At 42.0% G+C, this 19586-nt stretch overlaps 1 protein-coding gene across 1 annotated transcript; it reads right to left on the bottom strand.

Moving 5' to 3' along the window:
• Nucleotides 1–1697: 1697 nt before the first annotated feature.
• GPR37 (G protein-coupled receptor 37) lies at nucleotides 1698–18793 on the bottom strand. The gene is made up of 2 exons (XM_047763702.1): nucleotides 16678–18793; nucleotides 1698–3033 (listed from the first exon to the last, which is right to left on the bottom strand). Exons 1-2 carry the CDS (start codon nucleotides 17701–17703, stop codon nucleotides 2215–2217), a joined length of 1845 nt encoding a protein of 614 aa, XP_047619658.1. The 5' UTR covers nucleotides 17704–18793; the 3' UTR covers nucleotides 1698–2214.
• Nucleotides 18794–19586: the final 793 nt, after the last annotated feature.

Raw genomic sequence — 19586 nt, 5'->3', positions numbered from 1 at the left:
CCTCATGGATACTACTCGGGTTCATTACTGCTGAGCCACAATGGGAACCCAACACATATTTCCACCAGGGTTTTCCATGAAGCTTCTATTTGTGTGTATCTTAGGAATCAAATTGGACTATTTATTTATTCTTCAGATACACTCCGTGATGCCTTCTTCTATTCCTGTTTAGTTCTCTCCTCCCAACTAAAGCGTCCATTTATCTACCTTTCATCAGCTCCTTCTGAAGACCTGTCCCTCCAGTTACCCCAGAAAGCCTCTCATGATTTCCTCCCATCTGACTGCTCTCTCTGAATTGTCAAAGGACTTGCCACCTTCCTGACCAGTTCCCAGCTTCCATCATAGTCATATTGTTTTATTCCTTTCCTCTCATTCCAACCCTGCCTGGTTTCGAAAAGCCTGACACTAAGCTCTATTTTCTTTTATTTACTGCAGGGTATAGCACAGGACCTTTTCTACACCATGTGCTCAATCAGTTTCTCGGCTTACAAAGCTGACCTAAATATGATGAGAGACACTGTGGATGTATAATTGTTGATCTAGCCAACTGCCAGAATCCAGTTTAGCCATCCTCAGAAGTTTCCCAAAGATCTGTTCCAGGGATCTGTGAGAGGACAACGATGCCTTGTTTTTATTCTCCCTCAAATTCCTTAGAATAGAGAGTAAAAAATCCCTTTAAAGAGTACTGTATTTGAAGAGTACTGGACTGGGAAAAAGGAGATATTCTGGGTCCTGTCATTTAGTTAGTCTGGGTTTCGTGTGGAAGACAACTGGTCTGAATTAAGCACCTTTTATTTTTCTAGCACTACAGTTTAAGGATTTAAATAACATCATGTTATAGTCTGGAAGAAAGAAGGTCCTTGATAAATAGTGCAAAAATTGACAAGCAGAAAACACGTGGGGCAGTTTCCAGCCAGAAAACTAGGTTCCCCTTTGTGATTTTTCTGGAGACAGCACCATCACAACCACACTGTGTCGCTTAGGTCACTGTCTCTGCCTTTGGATTTAGACATGTCCCACATGGCACGCACCCTAACTACTGCTTTAACTGGAACTCCTTAAGGGATTCATATAATTCAAATGTAGAGGGTTAGTGTTTTGTTGGGAGTCTATGGAATATCAATTTAAAGGCAGTATTTGAATATTCAAGTGTTCTAACCAAGATATATAAATATTTTATTATTCCGCCACTGTAATTTCTTTCTGCCTAAAGAAAGTAACTCATGCGGATTTAATCAAGTTCGTTTTTTAAAGGGAGAAAAGTTAGAAATCAAAGTGCTCCCATGGAATGCATGGTGCTTCAAAGGTCAGTGTCAAGATGAAGTTAGATGACAAGGGCATTGTTTTTTAGACCTTAGTTCTGCTCAGCATTCTTCATGGGAAAACCTGTAGCTCTACCTGCCAGTTCAAAGGTGGATTTTTAAAAAGATACTTTCTTCCTACTCTGCTATTGAGTCAGAATTTATAAGTACTTGGACGTAATTTTACATCTCTATCTGAATAGTAAAAATATAATTTCAACATACAATGCAGTTTTTACGAATCAGGCATATAAAATAGTAGTTAGAAAACCTTTATAACATAGTGATGGGCCACCTTAAAGGAAAATAGAATTATAGAATTATAATTGAATAGAATTATATAGAGAATTATAAAACATCAAATTTTAAATTGTGCATAGAATCAGTAATTGTGTATTTAAGGCAATTAAAAGATTTATTGACTCTTGGTTAAAAGCAGATTGACAATGATGTTAAATGATAAAGTGTAATTTATTTGGTGCTATTTTGTGAATGCTTCTTAACTACAACTCACCTCACATCTCACAATACCATATACAATATACTTTCAATCACAACTCAAACATAAAATAACCTACAAAATCACATGGCTATAATCAATATACAGTGATTATATTTTTAAAAGAATAAAGGAAAGTTAGCAATTAAGTTAAGGTGCAGTCTTTTTTTTTTTTTTTCAAATAAAGTATTAGCACCATACCAGATAAAATAATCTAAAACTACTGGCCTCATACTTCTTCAATAACTAAATATAAACTTTTTTTCAAAGCACAAATATTAATTTGCAAAATCAGTTCTACAGTAGTTAATATTTCTCTCCTTTTTGCATTTTTTCCCAGTAAGGAAAATAGGCAGTAAAAACTTTCACAGGATATGAAAATCAAACAAATCTAAGCAAACCAAAGGCTGTCCTTCAGCAATGGGTCCCAACAGAAGCGAACGTGGACATTTCCCGGCGAATGGTACTGAAGGGGGAGAGTTCCAGTTCTGTGGTGTATTCGTTGTCATTGTCATCACTGGTCACCGTGGAAGACTTCTGGATGCACTCATCGCAGCAGCAGCAGCAGCACTCCATGAAGGCCCGACTGAAGGGCTTGCAGAGACAGAAAAGGAGGACAGGGGTGACACAGGACTTAAAGAACAAAAGGAACTGGCTGATGATATTCAGAAGGTCCATCGTCTGCTGGGAAACCCCCGTAGCCATGTAGGCAGTAACAATGTTGCAGATATTTTCAGGAATAATGCAGAATCCATACAAAATGGTCAAAGCCACGACTGTGCAGTTCATCTGGCTTTCGAGCTGAATCTGCCGCTTGTTCCCCCGGGGACAGGCTTTCTCGGCCTTGCGGATTTTCCTGGCAGTCACTAAAGAGCAGGTGATGGTGAAAAGTGTGGGCAAGCAGAAGTAACAGCCGAAATACCACCAGAGTCTCGCACTGTCGTAGGTGAGGGCTAACACATAGATGGTGTCGGGGAGATCCGGGGAGATCTTGATGACACAGCGCTCGGCCGGGGCGCGCCCGCTAAAGCCCAGGTCCTCCTTGCTCAGCTGGCGGAGGACCACTTCCGGCAGGGCTAACAGCAGAGCGCCCACCCATATGACAGCAAGTTTGGCGGTTGTCGAAGAACAGTTTTCTATCATTTCGTAGTACATCTGTACGTTGGTGGCCGCCCGGAAGCGGTCTATACACAGAGCACACAAAGTGAAGGTTGTGACTCCAAGAGAAGCAACCTGTGGGAGGAACACAGGAGACATTTATGCCAGGTGGTCTCTGAAAGGCCCCAGCATTCGGCAATAAATGCAGATGGGCAACAAGTACAAAAAGAACAAAAGAAAGAACGAACGAAAGAAAGAAAGAACGAACGAAAGAAAGAAAGAACGAAAGTACGAAAGAAAGAACGAAAGAAAGAACGAAAGAAAGAAAGAAAAATTTCCTGGAATGGGGCATGGATAACTGGGTTCTTCAACTGAATCCTGGTAAGGACGAAAGATTAAAATAGAAGAAAAAAAAAGAAGAAGAAGAAGAAATATAGTGGTTCAGGGTCATGGAGCCAACAATTATTAAAGCTGGAAGGATCCACAAAGATCAGCTAGGTCTCCTAATCAATCAAGAGGGGGGAAGTGGATCTCAAAAGTCATAAAATAAACACGAAATCATCCCAGAGCATCAAATTTACTCCACTGTTGAGCAAGAGGAGTTAAAGTAACAATGTTTAATAAGAATTGTGTATGTGTATATATTTAAACAAGACAATGGATAGGAGTAAAAGGTTCACCAAGGTTAAGATAAAACAGGAGACTAACAGAAAATTCCCTAGGTGAATGGGATGCTTTGGCGTGTACCCTAAAACCTGCATTCACCTCCCGCTGCCTGCTAGTAGGAATGTTTAAGAAGCATAGCTATGGGTCATGGCTTGGCAAAGGGGCAAGGAAATAGACACAGAACATAGTGTCAACAATGTTAGAACTCAAAGGGATCATGCTGACAAAAGGAAAATCATTTGCTCTAACAGTTTTATCACTCAAAAAACATTAGTTGTTTATCTCCTACATTCAAGCTGTCACTCTCCCCAGAACAATGGCAACTTGCTGTGTGGATTTTATCAGAGTTCCAATGTCAAATATTCCTTCATTTTACACACTATGCATTAGTCAGTGTCTACTAATGCTCATATGGAAAATAAGGGCACTGCATCCATGCCCTGACTATTCTCATAACTATTGGTGGAAACGGATTGAAAATGAGATATAACAAGGGGTTAACTGTACAAAAAGCAAAAGTGAAGGGAAAATATGCCTAACAAAGTCTAGATCAGGGCAAATCAAGAAGTCATGGTTGAACTTACAGCCACAATTCTTGTTCTACAAAATTTTCGTAAAGTTTCTCATAAACACCAGTATAAGAAACACCAATCTAATATGTCCACCATAAAAAGAGTAATTTCTACATTTACCTTTTGAAAATTACCTTTCAACTTAATGAGTTGTTCACCTTGATGAAAATTTATTCTGCTTCTATCCTAGAGACTCAACACAATTCTAAATTGAAGTCCGCACTGTACAAAATCTTAAAATCAGATTTTGTTTTAATGTCAGTCATTTTTCAAATATCATACTTGGAATGGAAATCTGAGGACGTGCCATTTTCTAAAGGTTCTCATCAAAACGTGTTATTTGGAAATTGCTGTATTTTATTTTACAGAGTTTTGAAAGGTTTATTTATGTATTAGCTTTTCAAATGTTTTGATTCATTTCTCTATAAGGATATAAAACAAAATTAAAAGATTCTCATGCTATCAAATGTCCACAAACTGTCAGCAAGGCTCTCTGCGCAGTCTTCACTGAGGCAAATCTGTGTGGACTGACATCTTGAGTCAGTCCACAAATACAAAGCTACAAAGGTTTGTGCTGTGCATTCTTTTTAAATTATGAATAACATTTCTATTTAAAGGACAGCTTGGTGATATGAAAATACTAGACTCTGAGGAGAAGCAAGCTCTTAAAGGCTCAGAACATTTGCTTGATAATTTTCTGTCATTACTTACAAAGAACACAACACACAAGAGATAGCATCTTCTCCCTGATTAATCCCCCTAATTTTAAATCTAGAGATTAAGGGAGTTTTCTTGGGGTGAAGCAGGTTAAGATTCAGTGTTGTCACTGCAGCAGCTTGGGTTGCTGCTGTGGTGTGGGTTTGCTGCTGGCCTGGGAACCTCCGTATGCTGTGGGTGTGGTCAAACAAACAGATAAATCTAGAGATTTAAAATTTGGACCAACTGTCACAAGTGCTAGCATTTGCATACCTATTTCCAAATCTGATACAAAGCATTTCATGAGAGGTAACAGCAAATAGCAAATGAATGTGGGTGGACAGGTATTAAGACAGGTATGTTAGATTACCACTCCTTAATATCATAGACTGTGCTGCACATCCACTCTTACCTTTTCTAAATTGTGTATAATTCAAGATTTAAAAAAAAAAAAAAAAAGCCAGGACAAACTTTAAGCAAGATTTGCATGCACTCCAATTATTCCATCAGGAATCCTTTTATACTGTATCTTATTTGAAGATGCTCAGTTCTTTAGCCATATTCCCAAGAGCTTCAGTTCTGAGGACTCAAATATCTTTGACCTGCAGTCCTCTTGAGGAGACATGGACTGAGGGAAACTTCCTAGACGTCATATGCAAATTTCAGTTTCCTATTTTCAATCATATCTCTCCGATATGAGTCTCTGCAATTAGGATCTAACTGAATGGTCCAGGTAGGTCACAAGAGCTACAGAGAGCTGTCAAAGGAGCCGCTGAGGCAAACACCGCCCAAATGCAGATCGCGCTCACACCGCAGTTGCCAACAGCAACCACAGCGCAAATGCTGGTCCCAGATAGCTTCTCCCTCCTGCTGCCAGTGCCTGCAGTGTTACTACTCTAGACTTTTTTTTTCTGTAAATTCACTAACACACTTGATTTTATGACACAAAAGAGCAAGAAAGGTATGAGTTCCCCACTTAGTACTTTGCCAAATTATTTACAGGAGACTGTAAACCTTTGTAAAGGATTAACTGCATGACTCAGAAATTAATTGAGAAAGATCATCTGGACAATGGGTGGTGGGCTAATTTCTGCCCACCCAGACATGGAATCGAGCCATGTAATTAAAATTGCTAAATGTTGGGGTAACATGAAAAGATTTCTATCACAGTTTTTAAATATACTTGTTTACATACCGCTCATTAGAAATTCTACCAAGATGAATGGTGCAATTATATACAATTATAAAACTGTATCATGAAGGCTGGATCTTCTACATTTAATGACCATATCTGATTGCTAAAACTCAATATCACTAGGAAATACGCTCTTGGGAGTAAAGCTGTTAAGTGTTAGCTTAGATGGGTGGTTCTTGGAAGCAACATCCTGAGAGATGGAATGAGTGAGATGCAATCTCTTATTAATTAAACTGCAATGGGAGGAATAATTAACATCAACAAAAGCAGAACTGTAAACACTTTGAATAGACAAGACTAATAATTTTGAGAATCAAGACCAGAGGAAAGCTAGAAGCAGAAATCTTTAACTATTTGGGAAAATGAGATGCTGAGCATTTTGAGAGGACTAGCCTCAAAATACAAAGACAAGAGAATCAAAATTCACAACCTTAAAATCTTTTCTTTTGACAGCAATGTTCTGCTCTTCTCTCTGTCCTGGAATAACAACAGTAAAGCTCCTTCAGCCCTTGCCTAGTTAACATCCAGAGAGGTGAGGCTGTGGGCTGCTGTGGTCACCTGTGGTCACTTGCAGTCACCTGCAGCATCGTTTCAAGGCACAGGACAGGCACAGGCAAGTGGAGACACTCACATGGGAAACTGGCAGCTCCAGTGCCAAAATGTTCTCTCCATCATTCAAGGTTCTAACTCAGTACAAACATCCAGCCCTCAGGAAACCTGGGACACCCTCTTCCATTAGTACTGTATTAAATCCTTGCTCATTCGAAACGATGTGAAGATACTTAACGAAAAACAGTGATCCGGGAGTTCCCCTCGTGGCGCAGTGGTTAACGAATCAGACTAGGAACCATGAGGTTTGTGGGTTCCATCCCTGCCCTTGCTCAGTGGGCTAAGGATCCGGCATTGCTGTGAGCTGTGGAGTGGGTTGCAGACGTGGCTCAGATCCCACGTTGCTGTGGCTCTGGCATAGGGCGGTGGCTATAGCTTCGATTCGTCCCCTAGCCTGCGAACCTCCATATGCCATAGGAGTGGCCCAAGAAATGGTAAAAAGACCAAAAAAAAAAAAAAAGAAAAAAGAAAGAAAGAAAGAAAAGAAAAGAAAGAAAGAAAAACAGTGATCTGTGGCAATCCTATTTTAACGATTGCTCCATTTCTCAGAAGCTTATTGCTGACAAATAAGAAACCTCTAAGAATGATGGTAAGCTATGAAGGTATAACATACCAAATGAATGGTGTCTTTTGCTAAGCCTTCTGATATGTATCAGTGATAACACAGAGGGGGAAAGAAAAGACCAATGTACTTCCAAGCAAAAATTCTTTCATATGGGATTGAATCTACATGCTTAGGTATAGTGAAGTGACTGGAATATACTAATTTTTATAAAATGGGAAAATTTCTAACCAAAGGCTCGATGACTGTACTGTAGCCTAACTTACGTTTTACCTCAAAAGGATGCTCAAGTGTATCTATTTATGTGCTGTCCTTTGTATACAAGTAACCCTTGAAACAAGGGCATTATTGTTAAGAAAGCCCATTCATTAGGGCCATGAATGATAATCTATTATAAGTCTGTGGTTACAGACCTAACAATCAGTTAGGAAAAAAGCAGGAGGAGCACAGGGTAGAGTTTCCTTTGAAACACTACATGGCTTGAGCTTGTGTGCCCTGGCTTCCTCTTGCATTTTCCATAACCCTTATCCTTGCCATACCTCAGGGCAACTTCCCCATCAGAGACCCTTCTTTGAGCACCAGGGGGAGAGCATGTTTCTCAGAGCCACTGTTTACCACCCCGCTGTGAATGAGATGGCCTTTGTCAAAAGGTCTTCACTTCAGAGTGCCTGCAAACCATGAGCCTATGGCAGTGATACACTTTCATCAGTGTTTCCACATCAAAGCAGAGTGAGTAGGAGAGATCTGCCTCAACCCTCACAAGTACACACGCATCTCTGAAATGAAACAGACTCCTCTGGGGCCTCTCTTCAAAAAGGCTTCTGACCTTTATCAGTATTGATGAGATTTAATCTCATACACCCACATACTCTAAGTATCTATTTCTTTTCATTATACCCAGCCTATTTCATCTATATGGTGATTTCCAATGTCACAAAAAACTTTTTTTTTTTTCCCTAAAAGCTACATCTGTGACCTACATCACAGCTTGGGGCCATGCTAGATTCTTAACCCACTGAGCAAGGTCAGGGATCGAACCTGAATTCTCATGGTCACTATGTTGAGTTCTTAACCCGCAGAGCCATAAGAAGAACTCCACACACAAAAAAATATATATATATTTTTGAGGGTATCAGCTGTCATTACCGCCTCATTCTCAGCTTCCCTCTCTTTCTTTAAAAGTGAGTAACATACTCTTACTTATTTAAAAAACAGTGGAGGAGTTCCCTTTGTGGCTCAGCAGTAACAAACCCGAGTAGTATCCATGAGGATGAGGGTTCAGTCCCTCAGTGGGTTAAGGATCTGGTGTTGCTATGAGCTGCCGTGTAGATTGCAGATGCTGCGCAGATCTGGCACTGCTGTGGCTGTGGTATAGGCTGACAGATGCAGCTCCAATTCTGCCCCTAGCCTGGGAATCTCCATATGCCATGGGTGCAGCCCTATAAAGACAAAAGAAAGGGAGATTATTTAAAAGCCAACACATCCTCCCCCAATTTGCCTTGATCCTATAAATCTTTCTTTACTTTATAGTCTCACTTTGACCTTCCTACCAATTGCAACTTCTGACTTCTGAAGAAGTACATTCCTTTGCAGCTAAAAAAAAAAAAAAAAAAAATCAGTTTACTACAACTTATCTAAAATGTTATAATTTAATTATAAATGTGTCAGTGAATTCGTATAAAAATGCAAATGAAGCAAGATTAACATAATTTGTTCTAAAATGAAAGCTATCTATTGGAATCGATAGATCTTAAGGAAATCTATACTTCCATGTTTATTGTCAATAATTAGAAATTTATTTCAAACTCTAATATTTTTCTCAAGCCCCAAATCCAGTTTTCGACCCTTGGTATTATTATAAGATGTTTCCAATCACTCTTAAAGTGAACTGAAATTTCTGATTTTCACCTAGGGGTTCTGACGAATAGCCAAAGAACAGTGACAAACTCTCAGCTATTTGAACCAAGGAGAAGACAGTCAAGGTAGAAGGAAAATCCCTGAAGGCAGGGAGTGATGAGGAGGAAGTAAAAACGGCAGCGCTGAGTACAGTCATAGTCCTAATTGAAATGACTCATTCTAGGCCAGGATCAAATCAGTGACCTTGGCCTGGTTAATGCTCTGAACCATTCAAGCGTGCTGACAGAGAACACTGAAAACCGTCACAAATTCACAAACTGAAACTATTCCGTCTTAAGAATATGTCCGGAACTGTGACTATATCCTGTTTTTATGGAAGTTTTATGGAAAGTGTCTGTACCTCCTCTGCAAATACACAGACCCCATATTGGAGGCTGCAGCAATTCCATTCTCCATTTCACCTTGAAATTTCAGATGAGATCATCTCTTCTGGCACAAAGAATATCCTTCTCATTGGATACTTAAGAGTTAGTCTTGGCAACAAGGTTGAGTTAATTACGGGACCTTGGCAGGTCCATTCTGGGTGAGAAAAATGACACAGCATCCCTGGAGGATGGGAGCAGAAGTGCAGTGGCAGAGACAAACCTTACTGGAGCATCCTGCTCATCCCTCTCCCGATGGACGTGGTCCATGTCCCAGGCTCAGATCCCTGTGCTTCCAGCAGGACAGGGTAGGCCCCCCACTTCCTCAGCCTCGGGTAGTCTCATAAGCTCAGATCTGTTTTACTTCTGCAGAAATATTTGCTTCTTTATTGCTGTTGAAGGATATTTTGTTGATACAACCAGACACTTTGGTGGTCCTCAAGAACAGAGGATAAGTCCTCACTCCGATTGTGGGTTTGAGAGATGAATCCAGTTCTTAGGAAGGTCCATCCTTTCCTTTCCCCAGACTCTATAATAGGCTCTAAAGTATCTCCCTTGTCAGCCTTTCTTCCTAGGATCTCTAAGGTCAAATGAAATAGCAGGTGGGTTTTTGATTTTTGGAAGAAAAGGGCTCTATTTAGCGTACTGCTTTTACATTGCTAAATAAATGGCTCATTTAAGTAAAGTTTTTAAATTTGATTTACTTAATGTCCTTATGGCTAATAAGGAAGAATAATTCCAAAGCACAAACGGTTATCTCAGGCACTGCATTCTAAATACTAATTTAATAATATTTAGAATAATCCTGTATTCTAAATGAAATTTCTAGAATTGTCCTCTCTACCGAATTTTCTTATAGGCCTCCTATTCTAGGAAAATTTGAAAAGAGAAGAAAGCAAGAATTAAAATATGTTCATAGGGAGTTCCCCTTGTGGTTCAGCGGAAACAAATTTGACGAGTATCCCTGAGGATGCAGGTTTGATCCCTGGACTCGCTCAATGAGTTAAGGACCCAGCGTTGCTGTGAGCTATGGTGTAGATCACAGATGCGGCTCAGATCCTGTGTTACTGTGGCTGTGGTGCAGGCCAGCAGCTGTAGCTACAGTTTGACCCCTAGCATGGGAACCTCCATATGCCTACTAAAAAGACAAAAAAAAAAAATTGATGTCTTTTCTCATTCTCATGCCTCTCCAAACTTTTTTGGAGGCATTTATGAAAACTAATGGGAAGATTATTAAAAAGAATGAGAGGGAACATAGTTTTCACTTGAATTTCTCCATCTTTGGTCATAACTAAGTACATTTGTGAGCTGACACTTTTCAGGGCCATTCCTGAACTTCTATAACACCTTGCTTAAATCTCTCTTATATCATATTCATCACACTACAGGACATGATTCCAGCTGTTTATACATTTAATAGCATATATGTTACTCATCTCTGGAAATGTTTTCTTCTTTTCCCCTCCTCCTTCCATTCCTGTTCCCTGCTAACATAGTATTTCGCATAGAAGAAAAACCCAATAAATGTTTGATGAATGAGTGGATAGTAAATAAATGAATGAATGATGACATATATGGAAAAGGACTATAGAAAATAATGAATTATTCAAGCTGTTCTTTAATCAGTTATTGGGTCCTGCTATTTTATGTATAATCCTTAAAAGGCAAATGCCAACTAATATCTTTAGAAGGCAGGTAAAGAAAAACCCATGTTCCTTCACTGAAAATGTTTATACTTCACTGAAAATGTTTAAAAAAGGATGACATTCCTGTTACAATCAATAGTTAAGGAAAGTATTTGAATTTACATTTGCATACCATAAAGCTTTTATTTCTTAAGTAGAACCCCAATTCAGGATACTTCACACATTATTCGTGAATGGAGTCATACATAAGAATACATTTTATAACTTGTTTTCTTTTCTGCTGATGTTGTCAGCTAAATATCTTCACTTGCATTGGAATGTAGAAAATTATTATGAAAGGATTAATAGAAAAGTTATAAAATATTTGTTATATACCATTCTCGTACAGTGTGTCTACTTTCCTTAGGAATATTATTAGTAACTTTCAAATGGCTCAAAAAACTGTACGTTGCCACTTAAAAGTCCATCAGAATATGTAATGGCTAATCCATCCCTCAAGCAAATTTACTGTCTGCAGGATCAGTGTGACTCTTACCTGAATGTAAGAGTTCTAGGGAAACCTGTGTAGAATCGCATACCTGTAATAGTAACATCATCTTCAGCTCCAGTACCCCTCTTTTCTTACCTGTCAGTGCCAGCTACGCTCTAAAAGATGAAAAAGTCATTGGCCTCACTCAGTTTAAAACCAGTATTTCTAAAGCCATTGGAGAGTCTGGCTCTTTTCCTCACAAAAGATTCTAGACCAAATCATACATGGTCCAGAGGCGCTGGTGAGATGCTTTCCTTTAATCCACCCTCCACCTTCCACCCTCAGGCAGGAATCTTGTATCCCAAGAAAAGAAAAATACAGTTATACCTGGGATTAGCTTAGAACTATTTGAAACCTTCTTCCCTACCACACACCCCATGAAGGTGTGGGGTATTTATTTATTTATTTATTTATTGTCTTTTGAGGGCCCGTATCCGCGGCATATGGAGGTTCCCAGGCTAGGGCTCCAATTGGAGCTGTGGCCTACGTCACAGCCACAGCAACGCAGAATCTGAGTGGCGTCTGCAACCCGCACCACTGCTCGCCTTAACACCAGATCCTTAACCCACTGAGCAAGGCCAGGGATCAAATCTGCCTTCTCATGGATGCTAGTCAGGTTCCTTAACCGCTGAGCCATGACGGGAACTCCAGTGTGGGTTCTTTAAACTAAGGAGGAGTCTATATGATTCAAAATCAATTAACATCCCAACAGAAATAAATATTTAGCACCGGATCTAGATCAGATGATCTGACTCTGGTCGGCTTTTATCAAGTAACAAGCAAAGAGCTGTTCCAGCTCCCACACTCAAGGGCTGTGTTATCTGGCCTTAACCGTTTGTTAGAACTTCTCTGCCATCCTCCTACCAAAGTCCACATCCACCCTCCATATCCAACCCCACATACACTCTCCCTCCACATACAACTATTGCTTTGAGGAGTATAGTCTTTTTCTGCTAACTCTCTGATAAACCAGTTTAAAATGACGTGTCTTTTAAACGCCATTCACCCAGATTTCCTTCTCCCTTCTCCCCATTTCCTACCAATTCCATCTGCCCTTGGTCTTTATGGGACGTAGCATTAGGCCATAGAGACATCATAATCCTGGAATAGAAAGAGAGAAATCATCAACTACCACAGTTCCCTCTAGGCTCCCACTCACGACCATATTAAATAGAATAAAACTCTCTGTCTAGAGATAGATTCTGGAAGTTGGGTATTCTCCTTAAATCTAAGTCAACAAATTGAAATAAAAGAGTTGAATGAAAATTGCAAAGAACTATAATTTCTGCTGAAGAAATATTACCTTTCTACACAAATCCAAATCTCCCCCAAATTCTACTACCTCCTTAAGATTATGCTAATACTCAAGCTGTAGAGAAAAGAACTGTGGTAGAAGGAAAAGAAGGCAAAAGAGAAAATGGGAGAGAAAATTGGTAGACTCCTAGGAAATGCAAATTATATAAATCAGTAAGAGGATGTGTGGTAGGAAAAAAGGGAGACTATCCAAAAAAATAAATAAATGAGACTAACACATAAAGAAAAGGAAAAATCTAGATAATCAATGGAGATAAAATGTCCATTTTCAGAAGTCAAGAAGAGAAAGATTTGGAATGAGGGTAAATTGGGGAGAAAGTTTTTTTGAAATGTAATATATCTGTAATGTCCTCCCCAATCTAAAACACTTTGTGATTTTAAGAACATAAAATATAACCTATATGACTTCATTTGATTACTCAAATAATTGTGTTTGACACATTAAAAGTGCAGTTGTCCCAGATAATTGCAAATTTTAAAAGTTTAATGAGCTACCAACTGTGGAATTTACTGTCAATTTATGGGAAACAAGATGAACTCTAAGAATATAGAAAGCTATAAATTTATCATATAAAAATGATGTTATCTGGGCTTATTATTTTTTCCTGTCTGGTGTATATATATAAATCTTTTTTTTTTTTTTTTAATGCCAAAGAGCAGAAAGAAAAAGGAAACACTCACTGGACACCATTTTGCCTCATAGACATTTGCCTGATAAGCAAACACCAACACCAAGTTGTGAGACTAAGGATCTGGTTGACATTGACTAGGTCTATGTGCTTAGGATGGTCATTGCTCTTGTCTAAGTATCATGTTTCATCTTTAAAATGAGAAGTTTGGGTTAGAATGCCATCTGGTTCTAATTTAACATGACAATTCAAAAGCCACTGTAGTGGATGCTGTGGTTCCTCCCCAGACTGCTTCCTCCTAAAGTCCTTCAGGAATGAAATGCTGGGTCCCCCAGGTGCTGGGGCTGTTGCTGGTTGATGGCTCTTGGCTACATCCCTCTCTAGGAATTGCCCTTGACCAAGGAGATCCACCCAGCTCAGGGTTATGCCCCCTTCCTAGGAGCAACCTGTATCACTGACCGGTCCCTTAAGGGATATGAAGGGTGGGCCCTCTTGCCTTCACTTAGGACATCCTCATGGGACCAGTCCAGCCTGAGAGCTCCCTACAGTGTGTGCTGAGGTCTTTGAGGCATCTGCATCATAGTGCAGCTTCTCTCTCCACCCAATCCTGCTACCTTCATCCCCTACCTGGTGTTGAACCTGAGCTCACACCAATAAATTCCCTGAGGCAGATCTCCACATTAGCATCTGTTTTGTCAGGAACCCAACATGGAATAGGCATTGGATCCCTCTTACTTCTGTGAAAGCAGCAGTGCCTCCTGGAGGCAGAAATGCTTTATTCTGAGATTTAGATTCTATTTCTCGTTCTCATAATTAGTAAGTATGGTGCTAATAGTACTATCTGATAATGATTTTCACAGAGTATGCTGAAACATATAGTTATTTCAGAAGAACGGGATTAGGTATGACTATAGCAATACTAAATCTTAAGGGTTTTATTTATTATTCTAACAGTTAAAATGTATATTACAGTTTAATTTTTCAAGCAAAAAAAGATCGAACCTTTTTTTTCCAAGCCTTTGCTTCTCTAGGGGAAAAAAAAAGCCTAGTACCTATAACTGAAACAGAAAGGGCTAGAAAGAAGGGGGAAAACACAGAGAGGAAAAAATAACAATAATTGTTTTAATAATAGGAGAAGAAGTAAAAACGAAAATATTCTTAAAGAGCTGAGAATTAAACTTAAAAATGAAATACAAATAAACATATACATTTTTAAAATCCTCAGAATTAGAAAGAAAATTAAAACACATACATAATAAATATCATCACTTAAAGCTCACAGGTCTCATTAAACTAACCAAAGTTTTCATATTCTTCTTTGTTTTTGAATGGGATTTCTAAAGTTTTTTTTTTTTAGAAGAACTTTGGTAACTTTTTTAGAAGAACTTTGGTAATTTTTTTTCTTTCCCTGGTTTCTTTATTCTGTCCTTTTTACTGTTTTTCCCTCTAATGGATAAAAATTTCATCCTGTCCAGTTCATTTAAGACAAGCCAATGTGCTTCCTTCTTACCAGAGGTAATGCGCCTATTCACTTTACAGTATACTTTTTTCCTTTCCTTTTTGCATATGTCAATTTCTTTGGCATTATTCAAACAATCAGAGAAATCTTAAATTGAAATTGACCTTGAAAAGGCAACTGGTAGACGCATATTCTTTTCCATAAATTCAATTTCCTTCTCTGCAATTCAAAAATGAGCTGTCTACCAAGTAAATTAGATGTTTCAGAGCTAACTTAGGGCTTGGCAACAAGAGAAATCCTAGATCTTGGTAAAGTGGCAACAGCTGATTTAGCAAGCATGGAACGATCCTGCATCTGATCCCTGCCAGGATAACAGAGGGTCTGATTTACTATCTCTTGACTTAGTCCTTCTAAGTAGGTACTGTTTTCTGTTTACTTATCCCCTAGCTTTAGGACCTGGAACAATGTTGAACATAGTGTCACTGGCCCTGGTGCCAGACAGGATCAGGGGCTCTGGAATATTTACAGTTTCCCTTCTTCTGTTTCCATAAATGAAATGTGCAGTCTGAATGGAGGAAATCAAGGGCCAGCTGGCTAAAAACACAACTGGCAACAAAGCACTTGGGCTCCTTCCAAGAGCTGGTGCTTAAAGAGAGGCCATTTAAAGAGCAAATTCCAACTACCATAATAACGGTTAAGGACACTAGCTGTAGGATGCAACAGTCAAATTTTACTCAGAAAGATTTTCCTTTCCGAAGTTTGGAAGCTATTATGTACCCCCTTCTTCTTAAGAAATTTTGAAGTCCTAGAGTCAACCTCTTAAAATAGCCAACCCCTTGGACCCTAACAAATGACAAATATATACTATATACTCTGAAAATGTTAAATAAATTCTGTGCCATGATGTACAAAGTGTTATTTTTGCTTAGGCTCATTCATACAAAGTATATAAAATGCTTACAAAATTGAGAAGGGGATAAAAAAGAGAAATAGAAACGACATAAGAATTTAGATGGCGTGGCATGGCAGACAGCCAAAGACGCTTAAACTAATTTGGGATGTTACTAATATATTGAGGTCAAGTGCCAAACAAAGAAAAGCAGATTTCCTCTGTTAAATAAAATATTACTCCAATTTTGATATTTAAGAAAAAATGTAATAATCTTCTTGGGGAAGAAATCCTGTTGGAGCACTAGAAACCTAGCAGACAAATAATACACATTTTTTTTTTTCCTTGCGAGGTTCTAGTAATGACAATCATGGACGGACTACTTATTAACCCTAGAATCTCCGATAGATTCCAAATCATAAATATACAAAACCATATTTAGAGAGATCAATTTAAAAGCTAAGCAATCCCATATATTAGGAGTTCATAATTATTTCACAATTCAGGAGTAGGTGAGTTTGAAGGTGAGTGGCCAAACTGCTTGGGTCCACCCCTTGTGCCCAGGATATAAATGCCAAAATGTGTATAAATGATTGGCAAGAGAAATAGGGGAGGGGCTCAGAGAAAAAGTGAAGAGGTTCAGCAGGCAGGTAGGCGCCTGGAGCAGCAGTTTTGATGCTATTAATCCCGGAAAGGAATGAAGCCAGTAGCTTGAGACCCCCGGGAAGGCATACCTCTACATAGGGCACGATCTTGCAGGAGAAGTCCTCCAGCAGCCACTTCTTGGTCAGCTCATGAAAGATGACGAGCGGAAGGCAGAAGAAGATGATGAGAAAGTCCCAGAAGGCCAGGTTGGCCAAGAGAGAGTTGGAGATGCTCCGCATGTAGTAGTTGTGACACACGATGCACATCACCGCAAGGTTGCCAATGATGCCAGTCCCGAAGATCACCACCGACAAACACATGACCGCATAGGCTCCATAGGACTCCTGGGTCAGCGGGTAGAACGGGTTCTTCAGTCGCAAGCGCGGATTTGTGCCGTTGCCCCGGCGGGGACCCCCGCGTTCGTGAACTCCTTCAAGCGAGGACCCATTCTGAGCCAGCGCCCTGCCGGGAGGTGCAATTGTCCGCCCTTCGTGCCATGATGGTCCATTGACCATCTTGGGTTGGGGGTCGTGGTGGGAACCCTGGAGTTTCCCGGTTCTCCTTGGCCAGTAATAAAGGTCGCCGGCTCCGGGTTCTGTCCTCACACCTTGCTCCTGGCTGCGCCCGGAAATGCCAGCGCTTCTGGGACCCTTATCCTTCTCCTCTGCGGTGTGAAGGAAGAGTTGGAGAGCCGTGGGGTTCCCTCTCCCCAAAGTTTCAGGGGGCTCCTGACTTCGGGCACCTTTCCACCTCCAGGCGCCAGGTGGCCTGCCGGGAGGTCCCGAGGGCTCCGCCGCCGCCGCCCCCGCCCCTCTGCCCGCACCTGGGTCACTGCGCCTGGCCTCCAGTAGGTCCCACGAGGGCGCTGAGAGCACCGCTGCCGCCTGCTCCTTCTCCATGGGCGCACCGGTTGGCAAAAGGTCTCCTGCCGAATTTCCCGGTCCCCAGGCGTCCCTGCTGCGACGCTGGATCCGTGTAGATGAACCGCTTCCCCCCAGAAAATGTTCGTTCCTGGGCGCAGGGGCGGACCCGAGGGCAGGAGAAGCAGAAACCTCAAGCAAAAGCAGAAGCAGCAGTCGCGAGGTGCGGGCGAGAGGTGCGCCGGGGGCCCGCATGGCTGGGCGAGGGCGCACCCGGCGGCGGTGGCTCCTGCTTAGGACCGACACCTGCTGCCCAAGTTGCAGCTGAGAGTTAGACACATGTCACATACTAACCCCCGCCCCGGCAGCGAGGAACCGGAGATTACCGGGCGGTTGGGGGATGGGGCTTGGGGGGTCACAACCCTCCCCCTCTACAAGCCTTGCTCGTTTGGCATCCGTGCATTTCTCAGCCACATCTTCCCCGAGCGCTGCGTATCTCCAAGGTTCAGAGAGGGATTCGCTGTACTCGGTGGCTGACCTTGAAAACTTGCAACCAACAACACCTGATTGTTGATTAATGTAGCAACTGGGTAAAGCCCGGACGAAGCCCCACGCTTCTCCCTGCCTTGGGCTGGTAGCCTTCTTGGTAACAGTTGCTCTGCCTATTTATGTCCTTTGGTTACTGCGTTCTCCAGCTGCAAGCCGCGGTCGCTCAAGGGAAAGAAAAACAAGTTCCCATCCTTCAGATGACTAGTAGGCACAATCCCGCTCCCGCTCGCTGGAAACAGGTTGCAAACAGCCAGATGCCGCGCAGATGCGCCCAGGAAACTCTTGCCCCACCTAACCCCTGCGACTCCCGAGGCTACTGAGGCCGAGAAGAAACGGGATTCGAAACCCGCGGCCACTGCCAAAGTTGTTTCTCCTCTCCTTCAAAGTTGACCAGGGGGCGGCGCGGGCTGCTGGGCGGCGCGTCCCCGCAGAGCAGGGAATCGGTGATGGGGGTGGGGCGGAGAGAGCTGGCGCTGATCCTCGATGTACGGTGCCGGCAGCCGCAGGAGCTTGTTGCGGCGACAGCGGGCGCAGCCCGGGCGGAGAGTGTGGTGCCTGGAACCGCCGCGGGCGAGGCGGTGCATGGCCGGGAAGGGGGAGGTGGCCCGGCCTCTCCCCGCCGCTCCAGCCGCTGCGCGCGCCGGCGAAGCCGAGATCTCCCCTGCTTGCCGCCTCCCCCTCCTCTGCCTCCTGCAAGAGATGCTGGTTTGTAGGGAGACGGGATCCCCTGGTGGCTTACGACTCACTAAACCCACATGCGTTTCATTCAGGCCTTTTGTAGCGGCTCTCACTCGTAGGAGCTGGAAGCCGCGAGGGAACAAGGGCGGAGGCGCGGAGCCTGCGCGGCTCAAGGCTTGGGATGGGCGGGACATGTTAATTCCCCAGCTGTCGGAACCCGCCCGACCGGTCCCAGAGCCCGGTTGCGGGAAGAGGGGGAGAGGCTCATGCGTTCGCTTCAGATCCTTTGTGGCCTCTGTGCGTGCCCAGGCCTGGGTACGGAGGGAGTGGTGAGGTGGAGGGCTCACCTCCTTCATATTTACAAGAGGTGAGGACGGGGGGAAAAAGGAAGCTCAGAGGCTTCTTATCATAAAATAATGAACACTTCCGGGAGTGGGACACAGTGAGGATGCTCAGGATACACCATTAGCTGAGCAACACTAAGTCAGGAGGCATCCTGTCAGGGGTTACTTTAGGACTGCTCAGAGCACAAGGAAAGTAGTTTTGCTGGATGATGTAGTGGGAAGTGACAGGTGGGGGGACATTAACTTGAACAGAACTTCCAGCATGGCTGACCAGGCCTGTCCACCCTTCATACTGTAAAACCCCACACTCCTGCCACAGCTTTCAGGGAATAGCTAATACAACAAGTATCGGATCAATTGATTAAGCGAGAGTAAGTGAGAGAGGAAGAAATAAACACATTTTGAACAAAAGGGAACATCTAGAGAGACAGGAGAAAATGCAACGAGAAATAATGTGGATTGTGATAGCAGAATAAATGGCCTTCCAAAAGATGTTCACATGCGAATGCCTAATACCTGTGAAAATGTTTCTTTACATGGCAAATGGGACTTTGGAGATGAGATTCA

Source organism: Phacochoerus africanus, chromosome 16 (genome assembly GCF_016906955.1).
Source record: "Phacochoerus africanus isolate WHEZ1 chromosome 16, ROS_Pafr_v1, whole genome shotgun sequence".
In the NCBI taxonomy this organism is placed as follows: domain Eukaryota; kingdom Metazoa; phylum Chordata; class Mammalia; order Artiodactyla; family Suidae; genus Phacochoerus; species Phacochoerus africanus.
The sequence above is the reverse complement of the archived record's forward strand: the minus strand, read 5'-3'. Positions and strand labels throughout refer to the sequence as shown.

Bases quoted from the DNA above. Each gene is read 5' to 3' on its own strand.
- GPR37 (XM_047763702.1), bottom strand. From the start codon at position 17,703: ATGCGGGCCCCCGGCGCACCTCTCGCCCGCACCTCGCGACTGCTGCTT. The intron at 3,034-16,677 runs GTATGCCTTCCC...TTCCTCCCACAG, and splicing joins AGATCGTGCCCTATGTAGAG to GTTGCTTCTCTTGGAGTCAC.